This window comes from Carcharodon carcharias, chromosome 17, assembly GCF_017639515.1.
Source record: "Carcharodon carcharias isolate sCarCar2 chromosome 17, sCarCar2.pri, whole genome shotgun sequence".
Taxonomy (NCBI): Eukaryota; Metazoa; Chordata; class Chondrichthyes; order Lamniformes; family Lamnidae; genus Carcharodon; species Carcharodon carcharias.
This window is the reverse complement of record NC_054483.1, coordinates 91,828,702-91,847,280: the sequence shown is the minus strand read 5'-3', so window position 1 is coordinate 91,847,280 and position 18,579 is coordinate 91,828,702. Positions and strand designations below refer to the sequence as shown.

The following is an 18,579-nucleotide window of genomic DNA, read 5'->3' as shown; positions in this document are numbered from 1 at the left end:
GGGGTGAATGAGAGTTGTGAGTTGTGTTGGGGGGAATGGGAATTTGGGGAAAGGCAGAGGGATAGTTGTGAGGGAGGGGTGTTAGGGGGACAGGAGTTTGTGGGAAAGGAGTGTTGGGGGAAATGAGGGGGGTGGAATGGAGGAGATGGGTTTGGAGAAGAGGTTGGGAGAAGGGGAGGTGGGTTGGTGGTAAGGGGGACTTGGGGAAGGGGAAGGGGAGGGGGATTTGTGGGGGGAAGGGACGGGGTTTGTGGGGGGAATGGAAGAGGCGGTCGGGAGAAGGGGAGAGAGGTTCGGGGGAAGGGGAGAGGGGATCGGGGGAAGGGGAGGGTGGTTGGGGGGAGATGGGGAGAGGCGAAAGGGGGTTGGGGAGGAGGGGATTGGGGCGGGGGGGTTGGGGCGAGGGGAGGGAGAGTGGGGTAAGGGGAGGGATAGTTGTGAGGAAGTGACAGTTGGGTTGGAAGAGGGGGTTGAGGGGGAAGAAGAGTTGGGGGAAGGGGAGTTGGGGGGAGGGTAGGGCGTTTGGGGAAGGAGGGTTGGGGAAGGTATGGTGTTGGTGGTGAGGGGAAGGGATGTTGGGGAGATGGAGGAAGGTGATGGGTAGGGTGTTGGGGGAAGGGATGTTGAGAGTGAGGGGTGAGGGGAAAGGACTTTGGGGTGAGGGGGGCAGGGCCTGGGGGGAAGCATCATTGGGGGTAGGGGAGGGGGAGGATGCTGAGTGTGTGAGTGGGAAGGGATTTGTGGGGGTGAGAGGAGGTGGGGGAGAGGAGCGGTGGAGGGGAGGTGGGATGTTGGCGGTGTTTTGATATCCTAAGACTGCTTGTTCACTGAGCTGAAGCATCATCCCTGTTCCCTGTATTCATAACTTTAACACAGTTACCTCACTGAAACTGTCTCACAATCGCATTAAAATCTGGGAGTGTAAAGCGGGTGGTGTAAAATCTGAAGAGATGTCTTCCTCTGCTGGTTATGGTGACTCTACTACACATTCACACTAACTCAGCTTTGATGCAGAGTGAAGCTGATTCGCACTGACCTTACAGTTTCTAATAGAATGTATCTAATGCACACACTGCTGCCTGAGCAGGAGAATTTGATCTCAGTCCACTGGAATCTACTGTTCGTTAGATTAAGCAAAGTGTTAACACAATAATGAACTCTTTTAAAGCTGTTCTGGCTTGCAGCATTGTGAAAGACAAACAGTGCAAGACTGCCTCCTGGTGGCAACCTATCTTGTATTGCTTCAGCTTTCCTTGGTTGACTGCTCCTCAATTATACCACACAGTACGCAACTGGGTAGTCAAACTGTGAATGAAATTTAACACTAATAAATATAAAATGTTGAATGTTAGTTGAAAATGTGTGCTATCACTAAAATTAGTGAGATTGAATTGACAGAAGTACAAGGGTGAAGTACAATAGAGATCAGCTGCTTCCATCAACCTGTAATGCACTTGAATACCTTGTAACACTGAATTCAGAATGGTATTTGCTGCTCTCTGTCAGCATGCTATCCACTAACTTTGTCTAATGAATACAGGGACGGGAAAAAGTTCCTTGACATGTCAAACAATTAAGCCTAGTAGTAACTGTTACTGATAGTAGTAAATGAATGCTTAACTTTTTATCATGACTTTCCTTTTTATCCTATTTTAATCAGGTAAAAATCTGCTTATTTTAACAATACCTCTGATTAAATAGTCAGGAGTGAAATGTCATTAATTTGTTAAATGTTTGGCTGGTAATATCACTAATGGTTATTTTGAGGCTTTAATATCTTCTTGTATTTTATAAACTCTCTCTTAGCATTTGAAAAAATACAAGGGGGAAGAAGAGTTGGGGGAAGGGGAGTTGGGGGGAGGGTAGGGCGTTTGGGGAAGGAGGGTTGGGGAAGGTATGGTGTTGGTGGTGAGGGGAAGGGGTGTTGGGGAGATGGAGGAAGGTGATGGGTAGGGTGTTCGGGGAAGGGATGTTGAGAGTGAGGGGTGAGGGGAAAGGACTGTTTGGGGTGAGGGGGGCAGGGCCTGGGGGGAAGCATCATTGGGGGTAGGGGAGGGGGAGGATGCTGAGTGTGTGAGTGGGAAGGGATTTGTGGGGGTGAGAGGAGGTGGGGGAGAGGAGCGGTGGAGTGGAATTTTATTTATCAAATAAAATCTAGGACAATGGTCTGTACCAGGAATTTTTAAAATGTTTAACACTTAAATTTATCAAATTTATTTCCTTTGAATTATTTTTCAGATTTCAGTACTTTGAAAGAAGCTTATGACTTAATAAAAGTAGCCTCTGAAGAGAGACCTGTTTTAGCTGGACTAGAGACTGTTAGTCCGGATTTGTATGTATTCTGTGCAGAGCTGGCACTGCAGGTAGTGAAACATCTATAATCAATATAAAATGAAGCTTGTTTTTCAATCTGAATGTTGAAACCTTTGGCCCAATTTCAGGCTTGAAATGTGCAAGTATTTTTCCTTCTGCTTCAATATTAGTCAATTTTGATACTTAACAGCAATTTTTTTATGAGTTCATGTAATATGAATGTCCAAAGCACTTGTTGCTTATCCCTGATTGCCCTTGAGCAGGTGATACTGAGCCACTCTTTTGATCTGCTGCAGCTAATGCGGTGTAGGTACACCCATAGTGCAGTCAGGGAGGGAGTTCCTGGTTTTGGCTCAGTGACAGTAAAGGAATGGTGATATAGTCCCAAGTCAGGCTGGTGCATGAGTTGAAGGGAAACTTCCTAATGCACCTGCTGCCCTTGTCCTTTGAGATACTAGAGATTGCGGTTTTGGAAGGTGCTATCAAAGGAGGCTTGGCGATTGTACATATGGCTATCACTGTGCATCAGTGGTAGAGGGAGTGAATGTTTAAGGTGGTGAATGGGGTGCTGATCAAATGGACTGCTTTGTCCTGAATGGTGTTGAGCTTCTTGGTTGTTGCTGGAGCTGCACTCATCCAGAGAAATGGAGGGTACTCCATCACACTCCAGACTTGTGCCTTACCGATGGCTGTCAAGAAACGTGAGCTTACTTTGTTCCAGGCGGAGGCTGAGGATTCCATTCCTGGCAGGCCCAAGAGTTCCAGTGCATGCCTGGAGTACGACAGGGCAGCAGATTGCGCATGCTCCATTCTAGTGTTATAATGAGATCTGGTGTTGAGATGCTGAATGCTTCGCTGTATATTTCAGCATTTGCAGTTTTTTATTCTTTTTTCATATTCCCAATGACATTCTGGATTTGGTATAGCTTGCAAACCAAGCTTACATAGATGTTTAGGTTTTCAAGCTTTTTATCTCCAGCATAGTTGAAGAGAGAGAAAATAAAAGTGATGTCACATTTCTTATTTGTAACTGATATCTTTTGTATTTTAATATATTTTGTAAAAATTACAAGTCACTCCTGTAATATATGCAGAATCTCTTCTTTCATAGTTTGAACACCGAGATATTAGCCAGGATTGCCTGGATATGTATTTCAAGGGAACACTTCCTCACAATCAGTTTTTGGGTCGAGCATATCTTTGCCAAGCTCAACTGTTTGCTCCGAATTCTTCTGTGAGCGTTGTAAGTGAATACAATAGTAAAATTATTTCATTAGAGAAACATCCTTAACAATTGGCTACTAAATGTCAAAATTAGAGAACTTTCAGAATTGTGTGAAAAGTTTATTTGTAACCATGCATGTATGTGTGCTTATATGTAGAAAATGCTTATAGATCTCTTGAGGCATTGCTCACGACAAGCCAGATGACATCTTGTTGTAATCCAAGTTTCCTTTTCCTATTAAAAGATAAAGGGAGTGATTTTTAACTGCAGATACCCATTTCTCACTTGAAAAGTAGGTGGTTGGCATGCAGGTGGGCACCAAGGCCATCCTATTGAATCACAAGATGAGCCTGTGAACAGGTGAGCAATCGGCCAGATGCTTCTTAAGTGTGTGCATTGGGGGTCCTCTGTAAGTTGTGGGGCACCAGTTGTAATTTCCAGGCACAAATGGGCGAAGTGTCCCTAACCAATGTTGGATGCTCCTAAAATGGTTTAGGAGCTCAGCGTTTTCTACTTTCCCATTGCTGGTAAGTTGCAGTGGGGTGCTCACTTAACAACCACAGATCATCAGTGGCATTTAAATGAAGCCCAGGTCTCAAAATGCTCAGGATTTGCTTTGACAAAGATGGATAGGGCGCATCCAATTCTGCTGATTATTCCTACCATTTACCTTTAAAGTCTAATTATCACTTCATTAATATTATTGAAGGATATTTATTATTTGACTGGAGCTTGCAAACTTCCAGCTGCAGAGCAGATGAATGTGAAATGGCTGGCACTATTTTTGTTTTTCATACTTGTGATACTTTGAAAATGTTGCACAGTGGTTTACATTTTTGCTTCTGAAACCCAATCCAGGATTTGAGCACAAATTCTCTGCTGATGTTTCAATATAGTACTAAGGGAGTGCCACATTGTTGGTGATATTCTCCAGATTAAATGTTAAATTGAGACCCCACTATCTTGTTTTGGTGGAATGAATTCAAGGGGAACAGGTAATTTTCCCAGTGGCCAACATTCTTCCTCCAATCAATATCCTCCAAAAAAGACTGGGGGTGATTTTGACTTTGGATGATAGTGTAAAATTGGTGATATTGGATCAGTTGCTTATATATCTATTCTGACTTTCACTTCCATGGAAGTCAAAATATGATGGGACAGTGGGGGAGTGTGTGGATTGCCCTTTCACCAACTGGGTTTTAAGCCAACCTAAGCAATGAAATAAGTTTCTATTTTAATGACTTGCATGAAGTTGAAAGTTTTATCCCAACTGGGAGCAACCCTGCACCACAAAACTGTCTATAGATTAGCATTGACATTGCTGTCCCACACAGAGACAATAAGATTGGCTGCTGGGGGTAAAAATTGATATTTTTAGTGAAGATGCATTTTTGGATAGAAATAAAGAAGTTTTATTTTGTATCTACAGTTAGTCTGTTACAGCTGACCCAGAAATAATGCTGAAACAGGGTGGCCAGAGTGGAAAAGCATTCCATTTCCTAGCATTGACAATACTATTTTTAAATTATTTATTCATGGGATGATCGTCACTAGCAAAGCCAGCCTTTGTTGCCCATTGCTAATTGCCCTTGAGAGCTTGGTGGTGAGCTGTCTACTTGAACTGTTGCAGTCCATGTGGCGTAGATTCAACCGCAATGCTGTTAGAAAATGAATTCCAGGATTTTGACCCAGCAGCCAGAGAAGGAATGGCAATATATTTCACAGTGAGGATGTTGTATGAATTGAAAGGAAACTTGTAGGTGATAGTTTTCCCATGCATCTGTTACCCTTGTTCTTCTGGATGGTAGTAGTCTTGGATTTGGAAGATGCTGTTGAAGAAGCCTGATGAATTGCTGCACTGCACCTTGTAGATGGTACACATTGCTGCCAATGTGCACATATGGTGGACATATGTTTAGGAGGTGGAGTGAGTGCCAAATAAATGGGCTGCTTGGTCCTGTATGGTGTTGAATTTCTTAAGTGCACTTACCCAGGGCACTGGGGAGTATTCCATCACAATCCTGACTTGTGCCTAGAAAATGTTGGACTGGCTTTGGGGAATCAACAGATGAGTTACTTGCTGTAGAATTACCAACCTCTGACCTGTTATTGTAGCCATAGTATTTATGTGGTATGATCCCTGGTATGTTGATGGTGTGGGATTCAGTGATGGTGATGTCACCCAGAATCACACAGTGCAGAAGAGGCCCTTCAGCCCATCAAGTCTGCACTGACATGTGAGAAACACCTGACCTACCTATCTAATCCCACTTATCAGCACTTGGCCCATAGCCTTGAATGTTATGACATGCCAAGTGTTCATCCAGATACTTTTTAAAGGATGTGAGGCAACCCGCCTCCACCACCCTCCCAGGCAGCGCATTCCAGACCGTCACCACCCTCTGGGTAAAAAAAGTTTTTCCTCACATCCCCCCTAAACCTCCCTCACCTTGAACTTGTGTCCCCTCGTGACTGACCCTTCAACCAAGGGGAACAGCTGCTCCCTATCTACCCTGTCCATGCTCCTCATCATCTTGTCATTGAATGTCAAGGGGAGATGATTAGATTCTCTTTTGTTGGAGGTAATCATTGCCTGGCACTTGTGTGACATGAATGTTACTTGTCACTTATCATCTCAAGACTGAATATTGTCCAGGTCTTGCTGCATGTGGGCATGGACTGCTTCTTTATCTGATGGGTTGCAAATGGAACTGAACACTGCAGTCATCAGCAGACATTCTCACTTTTGACTTCATGATGGAAAGAACATTATTAATGAAGCAGCTAAAGATGATTGGGCCTGAGACAGTGCCTAGCTGAACTCCTGCAGTGATGCCCTGAGGCTAAGATAATTGGCCTCCAGAAACCATAACCATCTTCCTTTGTGCTAGGTATAACTCCAGCCAGTGGAAAGTTTTCCCACTTATTTCCATTGACTTCAATTGTGCTAGGGCTGATTGATGCCACACTGTGTCAGATGCTGCCTTGCTGTCACTCTCACCTCACATCTGGAATTTAGCTTTTTGGTCCATATTTAGACCAAGGCTGTAATGAGGACTGGAGCAGAGTGCCGCTGGAGAATGTAAACTGTGCTGAGTAAGTGCCATATGATAGCACTGTTGTTGAGACCTTCCATTACTTTGCTGGTGATTGAGAGTAGGCAAATGGGGTGGTAATGGCCAGATTGGATTTGTCCTGCATTTTGAGGGCAGGACATAACTGGGAAATTTTCCACATTGTTGGATAGATGCCAGTGTCATAGCTGTTTTGGAATTGCATGATTAGGAGCATGCTTAGTTCTGGGACACACATCTACAGCACTACAGCCGGAATGTTGTCAGGGCCCATAACTTTGCTCTATCCAGTGCCGTCAGTGGTTTCTTCATTTCATGTGAAGTTAATTGAATTGACATCTGTGCTGTTGGATGCTCAGGTGGAGGCTGAGATGGATCATCCAGTCAACATTTCTGGCTGAAGACGGCTGCAATCCCTTTAACCTTGTCTTTTGCACTGACATGCTAGGCACTGCCATAATTGGGGATGGATATATTCATGGAGCCTCCTTCTCTGGTTGGTTGTCTATTTGTCCACCATCATTCACGACGGGATGTGGCAGGGCTTGAGCTTTGGTTTAATCCGTTGGTTGTGGGATCACTTATCTTTGAGTATAGCATGCTGCCTCTCCTATTTAGCATGCTTGTGGTCCTGTGTTGCTACAACACCAATGCTGGCACCTCATTTTTATGCATGTCTGGTGCTGCTCCTCAGTCGCTCTCCTACATTCTGTTTGAAGCAGAGTTTGTCCCTGGCTTGATGGTAATGGTAGAGTGAGGGATATACTGGGACACAAGGTCACAGATTGTGTTGGAATGCAATACTGCTGCTGATGGCCCACAGTGCCTTGAGAATAAAAACTGATATATAGTCACTTCTTCCAGTCAGATACAGCATGAATTGACAGTTTATGATATCTGATTGAACATGTAATCTTCTGATATATAATAGGCATTAGAGAACAATACATCTATTAGTGCAATAAAAAATCTATAATTTGATTAGCTATATTCACAAGACTACTGTGATTTTGAACCAAAAGATTGGACTTTGCATTTCTCCCGGCAGAAACACTGGCTCGATTTTTGCTGGGCTGATGGTGGTCTTGCCCACCAATTTGAGAACAGGTGGAGAAATCCCATCAGTTCCATGGGGGGGGTTTGATGGAATCAAGTACCCTTCAGATACTTAGTTGGCTGCTGTAAGGCCCACCTCGGGATTGAGGTCCCTGAGTAAGACAAGAGCTGCTGACCAACCAGAGGCCGACAATTTCTCATTCTGCCAATGCCAGCGGGAACGGTGGAAGATGGTGGCACTGCACACGCCTGAGGCCCAGGATCATGGAGGGACCCCATGCTACAACTGAGTGAATGCAGGATGGGGTTGTGGGCTGGGGGATGCCGAGATGGAGAGGGGGTCGGAGGCAAAGATAGGTGATGTCTTTTAGCATCAAGGTATCATAACAGCAATTATCAAAATAAGATCAACTGTCAGTTTTGCTGTATCTGACTGGGAGATGTCACTATATAAGTTTTTATTGATGAGTGGGTAGTAAGAGGTGGTGTGGATCCTATTAGGGACACCGAGGTGATAAAAGCTTAGCAGCACAAGGCAAAGCAAGAATACTACATTTGGCAAGAAGCCAAATGTTTTGGTCTCCAGATTGTTGGAGACTGGACGGATGACCAAAAATGCACATTGGGACCCTGCAGAAGTCCTGACATGCTGACCTAAGTGGGCATTGCTTGGGATGTTTGAACTTAAGACGGGCAATTCTCCTGCTCCCTGGGACCCTCCACAGATGTCTTTAACGTTGAGCTAGAGTTGGAGACTTCAGACAGTCCTGCATAGTTGCCTCGGGAATGTTAGACAGAAAAAATCCTAGCCTAACTCTTGGCCAACTCCAGAACTGATCCCCGTAATTACTCACACTGACACCCCCAACTATCCGTGTTCCTCTGACCACTTCTTTTGATGCCCTGACTACCCTGATCCAACCTGAGTACTCCCCACAATCCGAATACACCCCCAACCACCTAACTGTCCGCTGACTAGACCTGACCTGACTACTTCTGTCTATCTATTTGCCTCACCCACCTATTCATTTCACCCATCTAATCGGGGGACTTTATGAGCGCAGTGGCAATCCAGCAACCATTGGAAGCTGCTTAGAAGATCCAGGCCAATTAGTTCTTTGGTATCACTGTTTGCCAAAGAAGAAGATACTGACAAAATATCGGTAGAAGTGGAGATGGTGGAGGAATGAATGGGGTGAAAATTGACAGGCAAGATGTACTGGAAAGGCTGGCTATGCTTAGAGTGGATAAATTGCCTGGTCTGGATGGCTTGCATCCTAGGTTGCTAAAGGAAATGGGGATGGAGAAAGCAGAAGGGCTTGCCATAATCTTCTAATCTTCCCTAGATACTGAAGAAACCTTCATTACTATCCAAAAATATATCCTTACCAGAAAGAACATTTATTTTCTGTGGCAACCTTTGTTATGGCCAGATCAGTGCCAATCCATGGATAATAAAACAGAAAATGGTGGAAATACTCAGCAGGTTTGGCAGCATCTGTGGAGAGCAAAAAACAGTTCACGTTTGTCAGGGATCTTTTTCAGTTTATGGAGAGCTTGGTAATGGAGGGTTACTCTCACAAGTTAGAGGGGTAGGAGGGGTTGCTGGGGGAAAGGAGCTTCAGACATTAAAATGATAACATCTCACCTGACCCCAATCCACGCATTTGGTTGTTAAAGTTCACTCCAATGTCTTTTTAATTTGGATAGTTTAATTTCAATGCTTTCTGCAGTGGGATTTATGCTCAAACGATCATGCAGTATTCTTCTAATGGAGTTTGTGAAACTATTGCAAATATAATTTTCATATTTTTGAATTGCATAGTGTGAGGAACAGGGATGAATACTTCGTTATACTTATTCAAATCATATTGCATGCAGTTTGATAAACATGAAGTACAAATCAGAAATTCACGAATGCTTGATAAAACTTTAACCAGTGTTTCTTTTGCAAAAGCTGACTGTTTTGTGTAATTCTAATATTTTGTTTTATTTCAAATTTAAAGCTTTTTGTCATAATCAAAAGTGTCAATGTAGAATGGTGTGAACATCCTCAATGGGAAGATGTCCCATTTCTAAGTTTACATTCCTTTTCTTGGAAAAGGTAAATCATTTTGACTGTCTAATGGCTTATTTTCTCTTCCAGTCTGATTTAAATAAGGCTATACGGTGCATCCTTACGACTATAACGTACGCAAAAGCTGAAGAGAGGTATGATAATTTTAGAAACAAAAATAGAAAATGCTGGAAAATCTCAGAAGGTCTGAAAGCATTGTGGAAAGAGAAACAGAATTGACGTTTTGAGTCTGTCTGACCCTTCTTCAGAGCTACAGAGAAGTAGAAATGTGATTAAATTTATACTGTTTAAGGGGAGAGCAGAGCAGGTGCAGCTGGATAGAAGGCCGGTGATAGGTGGGGGCAAAGGAGACAAAGGACAAAGATGTCATGAACAAAAGGACAAAGGGAGTGATAGTGGTACTGGTAAGGGCTAAAAGTGGTGCTGATAATAGCATTAAGGTAAGAAAGCAGAATGTGATAATAGCAGGGTAAGGGCAAGGACTCTGAAAAGAACAACATGAACGAGTAACAGATGACCCTTGTGGGGAGCAGGAGATGCTGGTGGGGGAAAAAAGGGATTGTAAATGGGATTAAAAAAAGGGGGGAATAAAAAGGGGATGAAACAATGAATAAATGAATGAAAATAAAAATGAATAACAATAAGTGGATAAAAATAAAAATGAATTTTGAAAAAAGGGATTAAAAAAAGGGGTGTAGATAGAGGAGAGAGTTCATGGTCTGAAGTTCTTGAATTCGATGCTAAGTCCGGAAGGCTGTAAAGTGCCTAATCGGAAGATGAGGTGCTGTTCCTCCAGTTTGCATTGGGCTTCACTGGAACATTGTAGCAGGCCAAGGACGGACATGTGGGCATGAGAGCAGGATGGGGTGTCGAAATGGCAAGCAACAGGAAGGCCTGGATCATGCTTGCGGACAGACCCGAAGGTGTTCCGCAAAGTGGTCGCCCAGTCTCCATTTGGTGTTCCACACACTGGGTGACTGCCCCCCACAAGGACCATCTGTTACTTGTTCATGTTGTTCTTTTCAGAGTGCTTACTCTTGTCCTGCTATTATCACATTCTGCTTCCTTACCTTAATGCCACTATCAGAAGCTATTTTAGCCCTTACCACTACCATCATCACTTCCTTTGTCCTTTTGTTCATGACATCTTTGTCAATCTCTCCTTTGTCCCCACCTAATGCTGGCCTTCTATCCAGCTTCACCTGCTCCACCCCCCTTAAACAGTATAAATTTCATCACGTTTCTAACTCTGAAGAAGGGTCATATGGACTCAAAACGTCAACTCTGTTCTCTCTCCACAGATGCTTTCAGACCTGCTGAGATTTTCCAGCATCTGATTTTGTTTCAGATTTCCAGCATCCGCAGTATTTTGCTTTTATGATAATTTCAGTTTAATGAAAATGTCATTTTATAATTACAAAATAATTCAGATATCTTTGATATAACATGCAAGTAGTTATATGCTTGGGAAAAGAAGATAAATTGTCTTTTTCCTTAAATCTTTCTTTTTTTTCAGCAGTATTAGACAGGCGTTTTCAAAGTTTGTACCTTCAGCTGCTGCTTTGCATTGTTCACTCCCACATTTTTGCATTGTTCTCAAATCTTTTTATAGACAGGTGAAATACCAGTAGCACAACATGCAAGGCATTAAAAAATACAACTCTGCTGAGTACTTTACACTCAGATCTAGGATGACACACATTTACTTAAGGAAACCTGATCATGTATCAACATTGTTGCTCTCGGTGTTGCTGCAGGACTGCAAGCCCACATGAAGGGAATGCCACAGGCATGATCACTCCATGTGCAGTGGAGATGCATCACTTACTTCCCTCTGCTTTGATGCATATGGATAATACCAGTTATTTTGATTTATGGTGTTTCAGGATTTTCAAAATGAAAGTTCCCAAACTCACTTTCCAGTTTAAACAGAATTGGTCTTTTATATCCCAGAAAAGTATTACTGGGATTTGCTGGCTCTTGAATATTCGACTACTTAAAATTTAAAAAGAAACTAACAGCCATCCACAATCTGAACTAATTGTATAGGATTATTTAAGTTTGAATTCTTCCTCTCTCCAGGTTGTAGTCAACTAAACTTGCAGTATTATCTCAAAACAGACTTGCTACTGGAAACTGGACTGCCATATTTTTGTTTAATTGGTTATGTAGTGTGACTGGATTCAAAGGAACAAAAGCCAAAAACAAAACCCAGAAAAAAAAATCCTAATTCTAACACATTTACATTTCTTAGATCAAAGATCCTAAATAATGGATTAATAGTTATGCTGTAAAAGTGAGCATTAAAAAAAAATCTTATTTTATAGATACTATTTCTTGGTATACAATGCATCCGTTTTATACTGGAAGATTATAAGGCCATTTTTAAAGCCTGGCTCCTATTACCATGTCACCAGAAGTCTCCTTGAAGTTATAAAAGGATTGCAGGCCATTAAAGAGTTGGACTATGAATGGAGGGCTCAATTAAGGATGTAAGCTATTTATTTTTTTCCTTTACTATGAAACCACATGTTCAAACCGAAGTTGTATCATCAATGAAATAAAAAAGTATGCGGTTAGTATTGTTGTAATTATAACTTTGTAGCTTCAACTTCTCAAGGGCAATATTGTAATATTTCAGTCCACCAAATAATATCAATGTATTGTATTGTGGCTGTTTAAAAAAGGGGGCAATACCATATAATGCAAAATTCTTTCATTTTTATTATTATCAAAGGGAAAGTTTCAAGCCATGTTCCTTTTTGTTATCAATTTTGTTTAAAAATTGATTGTGAAATTAGAAAACAGCTACTATTTGATAAATTGCAATATACAGTTTTGTTAAGTATTATAAACAGTTAGCAGTACTTGAGAGGTTAGAGGATTTGGCTGCACATGGGGAATGCACATTGGTAACATTGGGGAATGGATTTGGACTTTGGTACCACTGGAGAGTGGTTTGGATTTGACCAAATGTGGATGGCAGCCTGACATTTAGCCATATTGCTGGGGGCTTATGGACTTTGGCAAGATGTGGTTTGTATCTGCTTTCACCTGGCATCACTGTTGAGAAACATTATGAAATTTGGCAGCACTGTGGAAGGTGAGACAGAGGTTTGCTAAAATTGGACTTGATGTGAAATTTGTCTCACTGGCATTTGTCAGCCATGAGTGGAGGGACAGGAATTAGCATATTAGTGCTATATGTGGTAGCACTGGTTTATAAAATGAGGAGCATGACAGATTCAGTAGCATTTCACCGGCCTTGACCTAAAGTATCTTTGCAAGTCAGATGCACAGAATGAGTGTTATAGTTTCATTTTTTTAAATTCATTTTCGGGATGTGGGCTTTGCTGGCTGGGCCAGCATTTATTGCCCGTCCCTCGTTGCCTTTGAGAAGGTGGTGGTGAGCTGCCTTCTTGAACCGCTGCAGTCCATGTGGTGTAGGTACACCCACAGTGCTGTTATGAAGGGAATTCAAGGATTTTGACCCAGCGGCAGTGAAGGAACGGCGATATATTCCCAAGTCAGGAGGGTGAGTGACTTGGAGGGGAACTTCCAGGCGATGGTGTTCTCATCTAGCTGCTGCCCTTGTCCTTCTAGATAGTAGTGGTCGTGGTTTTGGAACGTTCTGTCTAAGGAGTTTTGGTGAATTCCTGCAGTGCATCTTGTAGGTGGTACACAGTTCCGCGACTGTGCATTGGTGGTGGAGGGAGTTAGTGTTTGTGGATGTGGTGCCAATCAAGCAGACTGCTTTGTCCTGGATGGTGTCAAGCTTCTTGAGTGTTGTGGGAGCTGCACTCATCCAGGAAAGTGGGGAGTATTCCATCACATTCCTGACTTGTGCCTTGTAGATGGTGGACAGGTTTTGGGGAGTCAGGAGGTGAATTATTCATCACAGGATTCCTAACCTCTGATCTGCTGTTGTATCCACAGTATTTATATGGCTAGTCCAATTCAGTTTCTGGTCAATGGTAACCCCCAGGATGTTGATAGTGGGGGATTCAGTAATGGTAATGCCATTGAACGTCAAGGAGCAACAGTTAGATTCTCTCTTGTTGGAGATGGTCATTGCCTGGCACTTGTGTAGCGTGAATGTTCCTTTCCATTTGTCAGCCCAAGCCTGGATATTGTCCAGGTCTTGCTTCATTTGGACATGGACTGCTTCAGTATCTGAGGAGCCTGAATGGTGCTGAACATTGTGCAAACATCAGTGAACATCTCCACTTCTGACCTTATGATGGGTGGAAGGTCATTGACAAAGCAGGTGAAGATGGCTGGGCCAAAGATGCTAGGAACTCTTACGGTGATGTTCTGTAGCTGAGATGACTGACCTCCAACCATCTTCCTTTGTGCTAGGTATAACTCCAACCAGTGGAGAGTTTTCCCCCTGATTCCTCTTGACTCCAGTTTTGCTAGGGCTCCTCGATGCCACACTGTCAAATACGGCCTAGATGTCAAGGGCAGTCACTTTCACCTCACTTTTGGAGTTCAGCTTTTTTGTCCATGTTTCAACCAAGACTGTAATAAGGTTAGGAGCTGAGTGGCCCAAGACGGAACCCAAACTGGGAGTCAGTGAACAGGTTATTGCTAAGCAAGTGCCACTTGAGGCCGGGTTGGATTTGTCTTGGTTTTTGTGTATGGGACATACCTGGGCAATTTTCCGTATAGCCGGGTAGATGCCAGTGTTATAGCTGTACTGGAAAGCTTGGTTAGGGATGCGGCAAGTTCTCTAGCACAAGCCTTCAGTACTATTACCGGAATATTGTCAGGGTCCATAGCCTTTGCAGTATCCATTGCCTTCAGCCATTTCTTGATATCACATGGAGTGAATCGAATTGAAGACTGGCGTCTGTGGCGCTGGGGACCTCCTATTCTGGCTTAGATACTGAAGCATCACCATATGGTATTGAGTCACTCATTCCGAAACGACCATGTTCAATTCCCATTCTGTGCTAGCTTTGTTGATGGAATATTACAGTTGGCCTTAGTGCTCCTGAACTGGGAAGGGGAAAATTTAGTTGAGGTTGGCTTACTTCCGATCAGTGGTGGCGGGAGTGGGTGTGCGCTGGAAAGCTCTTCTCAAATGAAAGGCTAATCATAATTTTAAATTTAAATTAGTTATAAATTATGTAGTGTTACATTATTTTTGAGTTTCCAACAAGCATTTCTAATTATTTTTTCAGTGCACTTATTGAATGCTATTTGGATGACGGAAAAACACAAGACGCAATGATGTTTGCCTATAGTACAGCAGAATTTATTCAAACTCATGTTCCACATATGTATAAGAAGATATTTTCTATACAGGTAAAATACCTTTACTTGGACATTAAAAAATACAAATTTTATTCTGCACAAATAATTTAGCTGAATAGCTAAAATATTGAAAATGAATCCATAGTAATGAAAGAGGATATTTAGGTTTAATCAGGATTGTTTTACATTATTTTATTATCATCATAGTCTACTAAATGGGTAAGATTCTTAATAGTACAAGAAGCATAAGCTGCTTGCATAAAACTGTATTTTTTTTGTTTAAACAGGATACTTCTCAAAATTCAGAAGAAAAACATTAAATAGCATTCTTTCATTTATTTTTGTTAAAAGTAATTATTCCAAATTTAATAAATTTATAAGAACTTAAATGTCTTGTGCAATGCAGAATCTGTTTGTCTTCTGATAAAGGGCCAATTAGAGTTTAATTGTTTAGTGAGGAAACTGAAGTTTGAGGTCGGTTAATATTTATTTGTTTTTCAGGCTAGTCAGAACTTGGGATGGCGAAATATCTCACTAAAAATTGCTTCCTAGACCTTAGTGATTAATTTTAGTTACTATGAGGAGTATTTAACTATTGATTATTTTCAATGATCATCATTATTTTCAATGATCAAATGTTGTGCACTACAAAACCCTCATGGAAGAGTCAAAATCTTTTAGTTTATGTAAGGGTTTGATGTGAAATAAACAATTCTTAGACTATTTCTGTTGGAGGATTGTACAGAAGAACCACCGGAATGTAATCTATGTAAATAAATTGTGTTTCCAGATTTATAAGTATGCGGTTTCTTCATTTAATCTAAGAATACTGAGGCCAAGTATTTTACTTACTTTTGAGGACACATTTTAAATATGAAATTGTTGTACTTTAGGTGTATCACAAGCTTGTGGATTTCTTCAAAGTGGCTAAAGACGTCAAAGGGTCCATCAAACTGACAGTAGTTTATAAAATTCAGAGACTGAAATCGTAAGTATCTAGCTTTTCTTTTTTGATAGAAAGCAATAACAGTATAAATTGCTGGAAAAGTATGAAATTGGACTGAATTTTATGATCAGCAATGAAAAAATGGCACTAACCATTTGTAGACTTGCCCAGAGAGTATCGGATTTTCAATTGGAAATTCCTCTCAGCCAGCTATCAAAACAACACAGTGTCCTCTACAGAGTGTCTTTATTTTTATTTAAATTGGCTGCCCATCTTTGTTCCGCAGGCAGCTGCTCTGGCATCCAGTCCCACCGCTAGGAAACTTCCCCAGTGGAGGGATAGTGCTGGGGAGTCATCCTGATGTGTTTGAATGCAATTTTGTTGTCATCACCCGCATCCCATTGCCTCCCAGCTTGCTTTCCCGGGACTGGGAAATCCTGCTCAAGTATCGTTATGCAGTGAATTGTCCAAAGTGAAGAGACAGGGCCTTTGAAATGATGCATAGCAAAGAGAATTCTGGGGAAAGAAGTTAAGAATAATGATGAATCTGAGCAAATTATACTGATATAATTACAGTGCTAATTAATTCTGATTAATCGTGATGACAGAACTTTATAGGCTTTGAGTGTAGGAGCAAAGATGCCTTACTGCAATTGTACAGGGCCTTGGTGAGGCCAAACCTGGAGTATTGTGTGTAGTTTTGCTCTCCTTACCTAAGAAAGGATACACTTGCCATAAACGGACGCTGTGAAGGTTCAGCAGACTGATTCCTGGAGTGGCACGATCGTCATATGAGGAGTGATTGATTGGGTCGATTAGGCCTGTATTCACTGGAGTTTATAAGAACGAGAAGGTATCTCATTGAAACATATAAATTTCTGACAGGGCTGGGTAGGCTGGATGCAGGGATGATGTTTCCTCTAGCTTGGGGGTCTCGCACAAGGGGTCACAGTTTCAGGATATGGGATAGGCCATTTATGATTGAGATAAGAAGAAATTTCTTCACTCTGAGGGTGGTGGACCTGTAGAATTCTCTACCACGGAAGGCTGTGGAGGCCAGGTCACTGAATATATTTAAGAAGGAAATAAATAGATTTCTAGACTCTAAAGGCATCAAGGGCTATGGGAGACAGCGGGAGTATGGCGTTGAGATAGAGGATCAGGCATGAATGGCAGAGCAGGCTCGAAAGGCTGAATGACCTACTTCCCCTATTTTCTTTGTTTCTATGTTTGATTTCCATATTTGATAAGTACTGAGTAGGCAGCTGCAGAAAGGTTCTTGCGTCTAGGTAGACTTGGGAATAAGTGGGGGTTTTTGGAGAAATTGTGGGCTAGGGTGGATGAGCGGGTGACTTGGAGAGATTGTTGGGTTAGAGTAGACTAGAGGGGGGTTGCCAGCAGAGATTATTGGACTTTGTCGACTTGGGTTGGGCGAAGCACTTATTGGGTCATGGTGGACTTGGGAGTGGGGGCCCCTGGAGAGAGTATTGGGAGGGGGTGGACTTGGGAGGGAATACCTGTAGAAAGGTGGCTTCATAGTAGAGTCCAATTATAAGGATCTGAAAGCAGGGAGATTAAGTGGTTAGCTTGATGGGTTGGGGGGGTGATGGGGGTTGCTGCCCTTCTGTTCCTCCCGGCCCATAAGCAGTGCTGGAAAGACATTTACCTCTTTAATTCCATCGATGTGCCTTCCTTTAATTGTTGGGTTTCCCCAGATCTGGGAAACCTGACCCGCGTTATACCTGAAATACAGATAAATATTAAGCATGTAGCTTCAAATATTTAATTGGGTACTGTCTATGGAGAGGAGGTTAGTTACCTGCCATTTAACCTGCCTTTGTTAAAACCAGAAGTGGGCATACTGGAAGCAGATTGAGGTCAGATTTCCCATTTTAAAACTTTGACCCTCATTTGGACTGCCTCCTGTCTGTCATGGGGGATGCAGTGTGTGGGTGAGTTAAGGTTATCTCATAAGTGGCAGCTAAGTTTTAAAGTGTAGTTCTACAAATTATGAAGAGAATATGAAGTAAATACCTTCTGGATCCTACAACTTATTTGATTTATTATGTTTTTCTTGATTTTTTGTTCACATCCAATCAAAGATGTTGTCACCTTAAAACATGGTGTATAGTTCATGCCATCGGCACAGATTCCACCGGAGAATTACAGGATCTGAAATGGTTTCAAGTTTTATAGTTACATAAAAAAGAAAGACTTGCAGACTTTGAAGGTACTTCAGTTACTTGTTTTACAAATATCTAAGACTGACATTTTGACCTTTTACAGTCAATTGGAAGCCAAAGAAACTCCAAAGGATCTCTCAGTTCAGTTAAATCAAATATATCACCTTTTAGCATTGCATAAAACATCAACCCCATCATCAGGTTTAGATCGGGCAACTGGACAACAACTCTCAACAAGCACTGCCCAGCTATCTGAGGATGAAAGGTAGGCATGGTAAATTTGAATTGAAATCTGGTATTTTTTCCACCACCCTAAAAATTTCTAGCCTTTCCTTAATAATGCAATACATTGTGTGACGGTCCATGTGGAACCACATCAGGTTGGACAAATTGATCTGAATTGATTCTTACATTTGATCTTTGTCATTTGCAGGGATGAATATAAG

General features: G+C 42.0%; 1 protein-coding gene across 1 annotated transcript in view; it reads left to right on the top strand.

The window, feature by feature from the left end:
- Window positions 1–2,998: 2,998 nt before the first annotated feature.
- The window catches only part of LOC121289677 (cilia- and flagella-associated protein 46), a 243,587-nt gene continuing 228,006 nt past the window's right edge, over window positions 2,999–18,579 (top strand). The window contains exons 1-7 of the mRNA XM_041209300.1: window positions 2,999–3,112; window positions 3,425–3,556; window positions 9,815–9,879; window positions 12,073–12,237; window positions 14,932–15,055; window positions 15,898–15,992; window positions 18,237–18,398. Coding sequence (XP_041065234.1) covers window positions 2,999–3,112; window positions 3,425–3,556; window positions 9,815–9,879; window positions 12,073–12,237; window positions 14,932–15,055; window positions 15,898–15,992; window positions 18,237–18,398 — 857 coding nt within the window. The remainder of the gene's footprint in view (window positions 3,113–3,424; window positions 3,557–9,814; window positions 9,880–12,072; window positions 12,238–14,931; window positions 15,056–15,897; window positions 15,993–18,236; window positions 18,399–18,579) is intronic.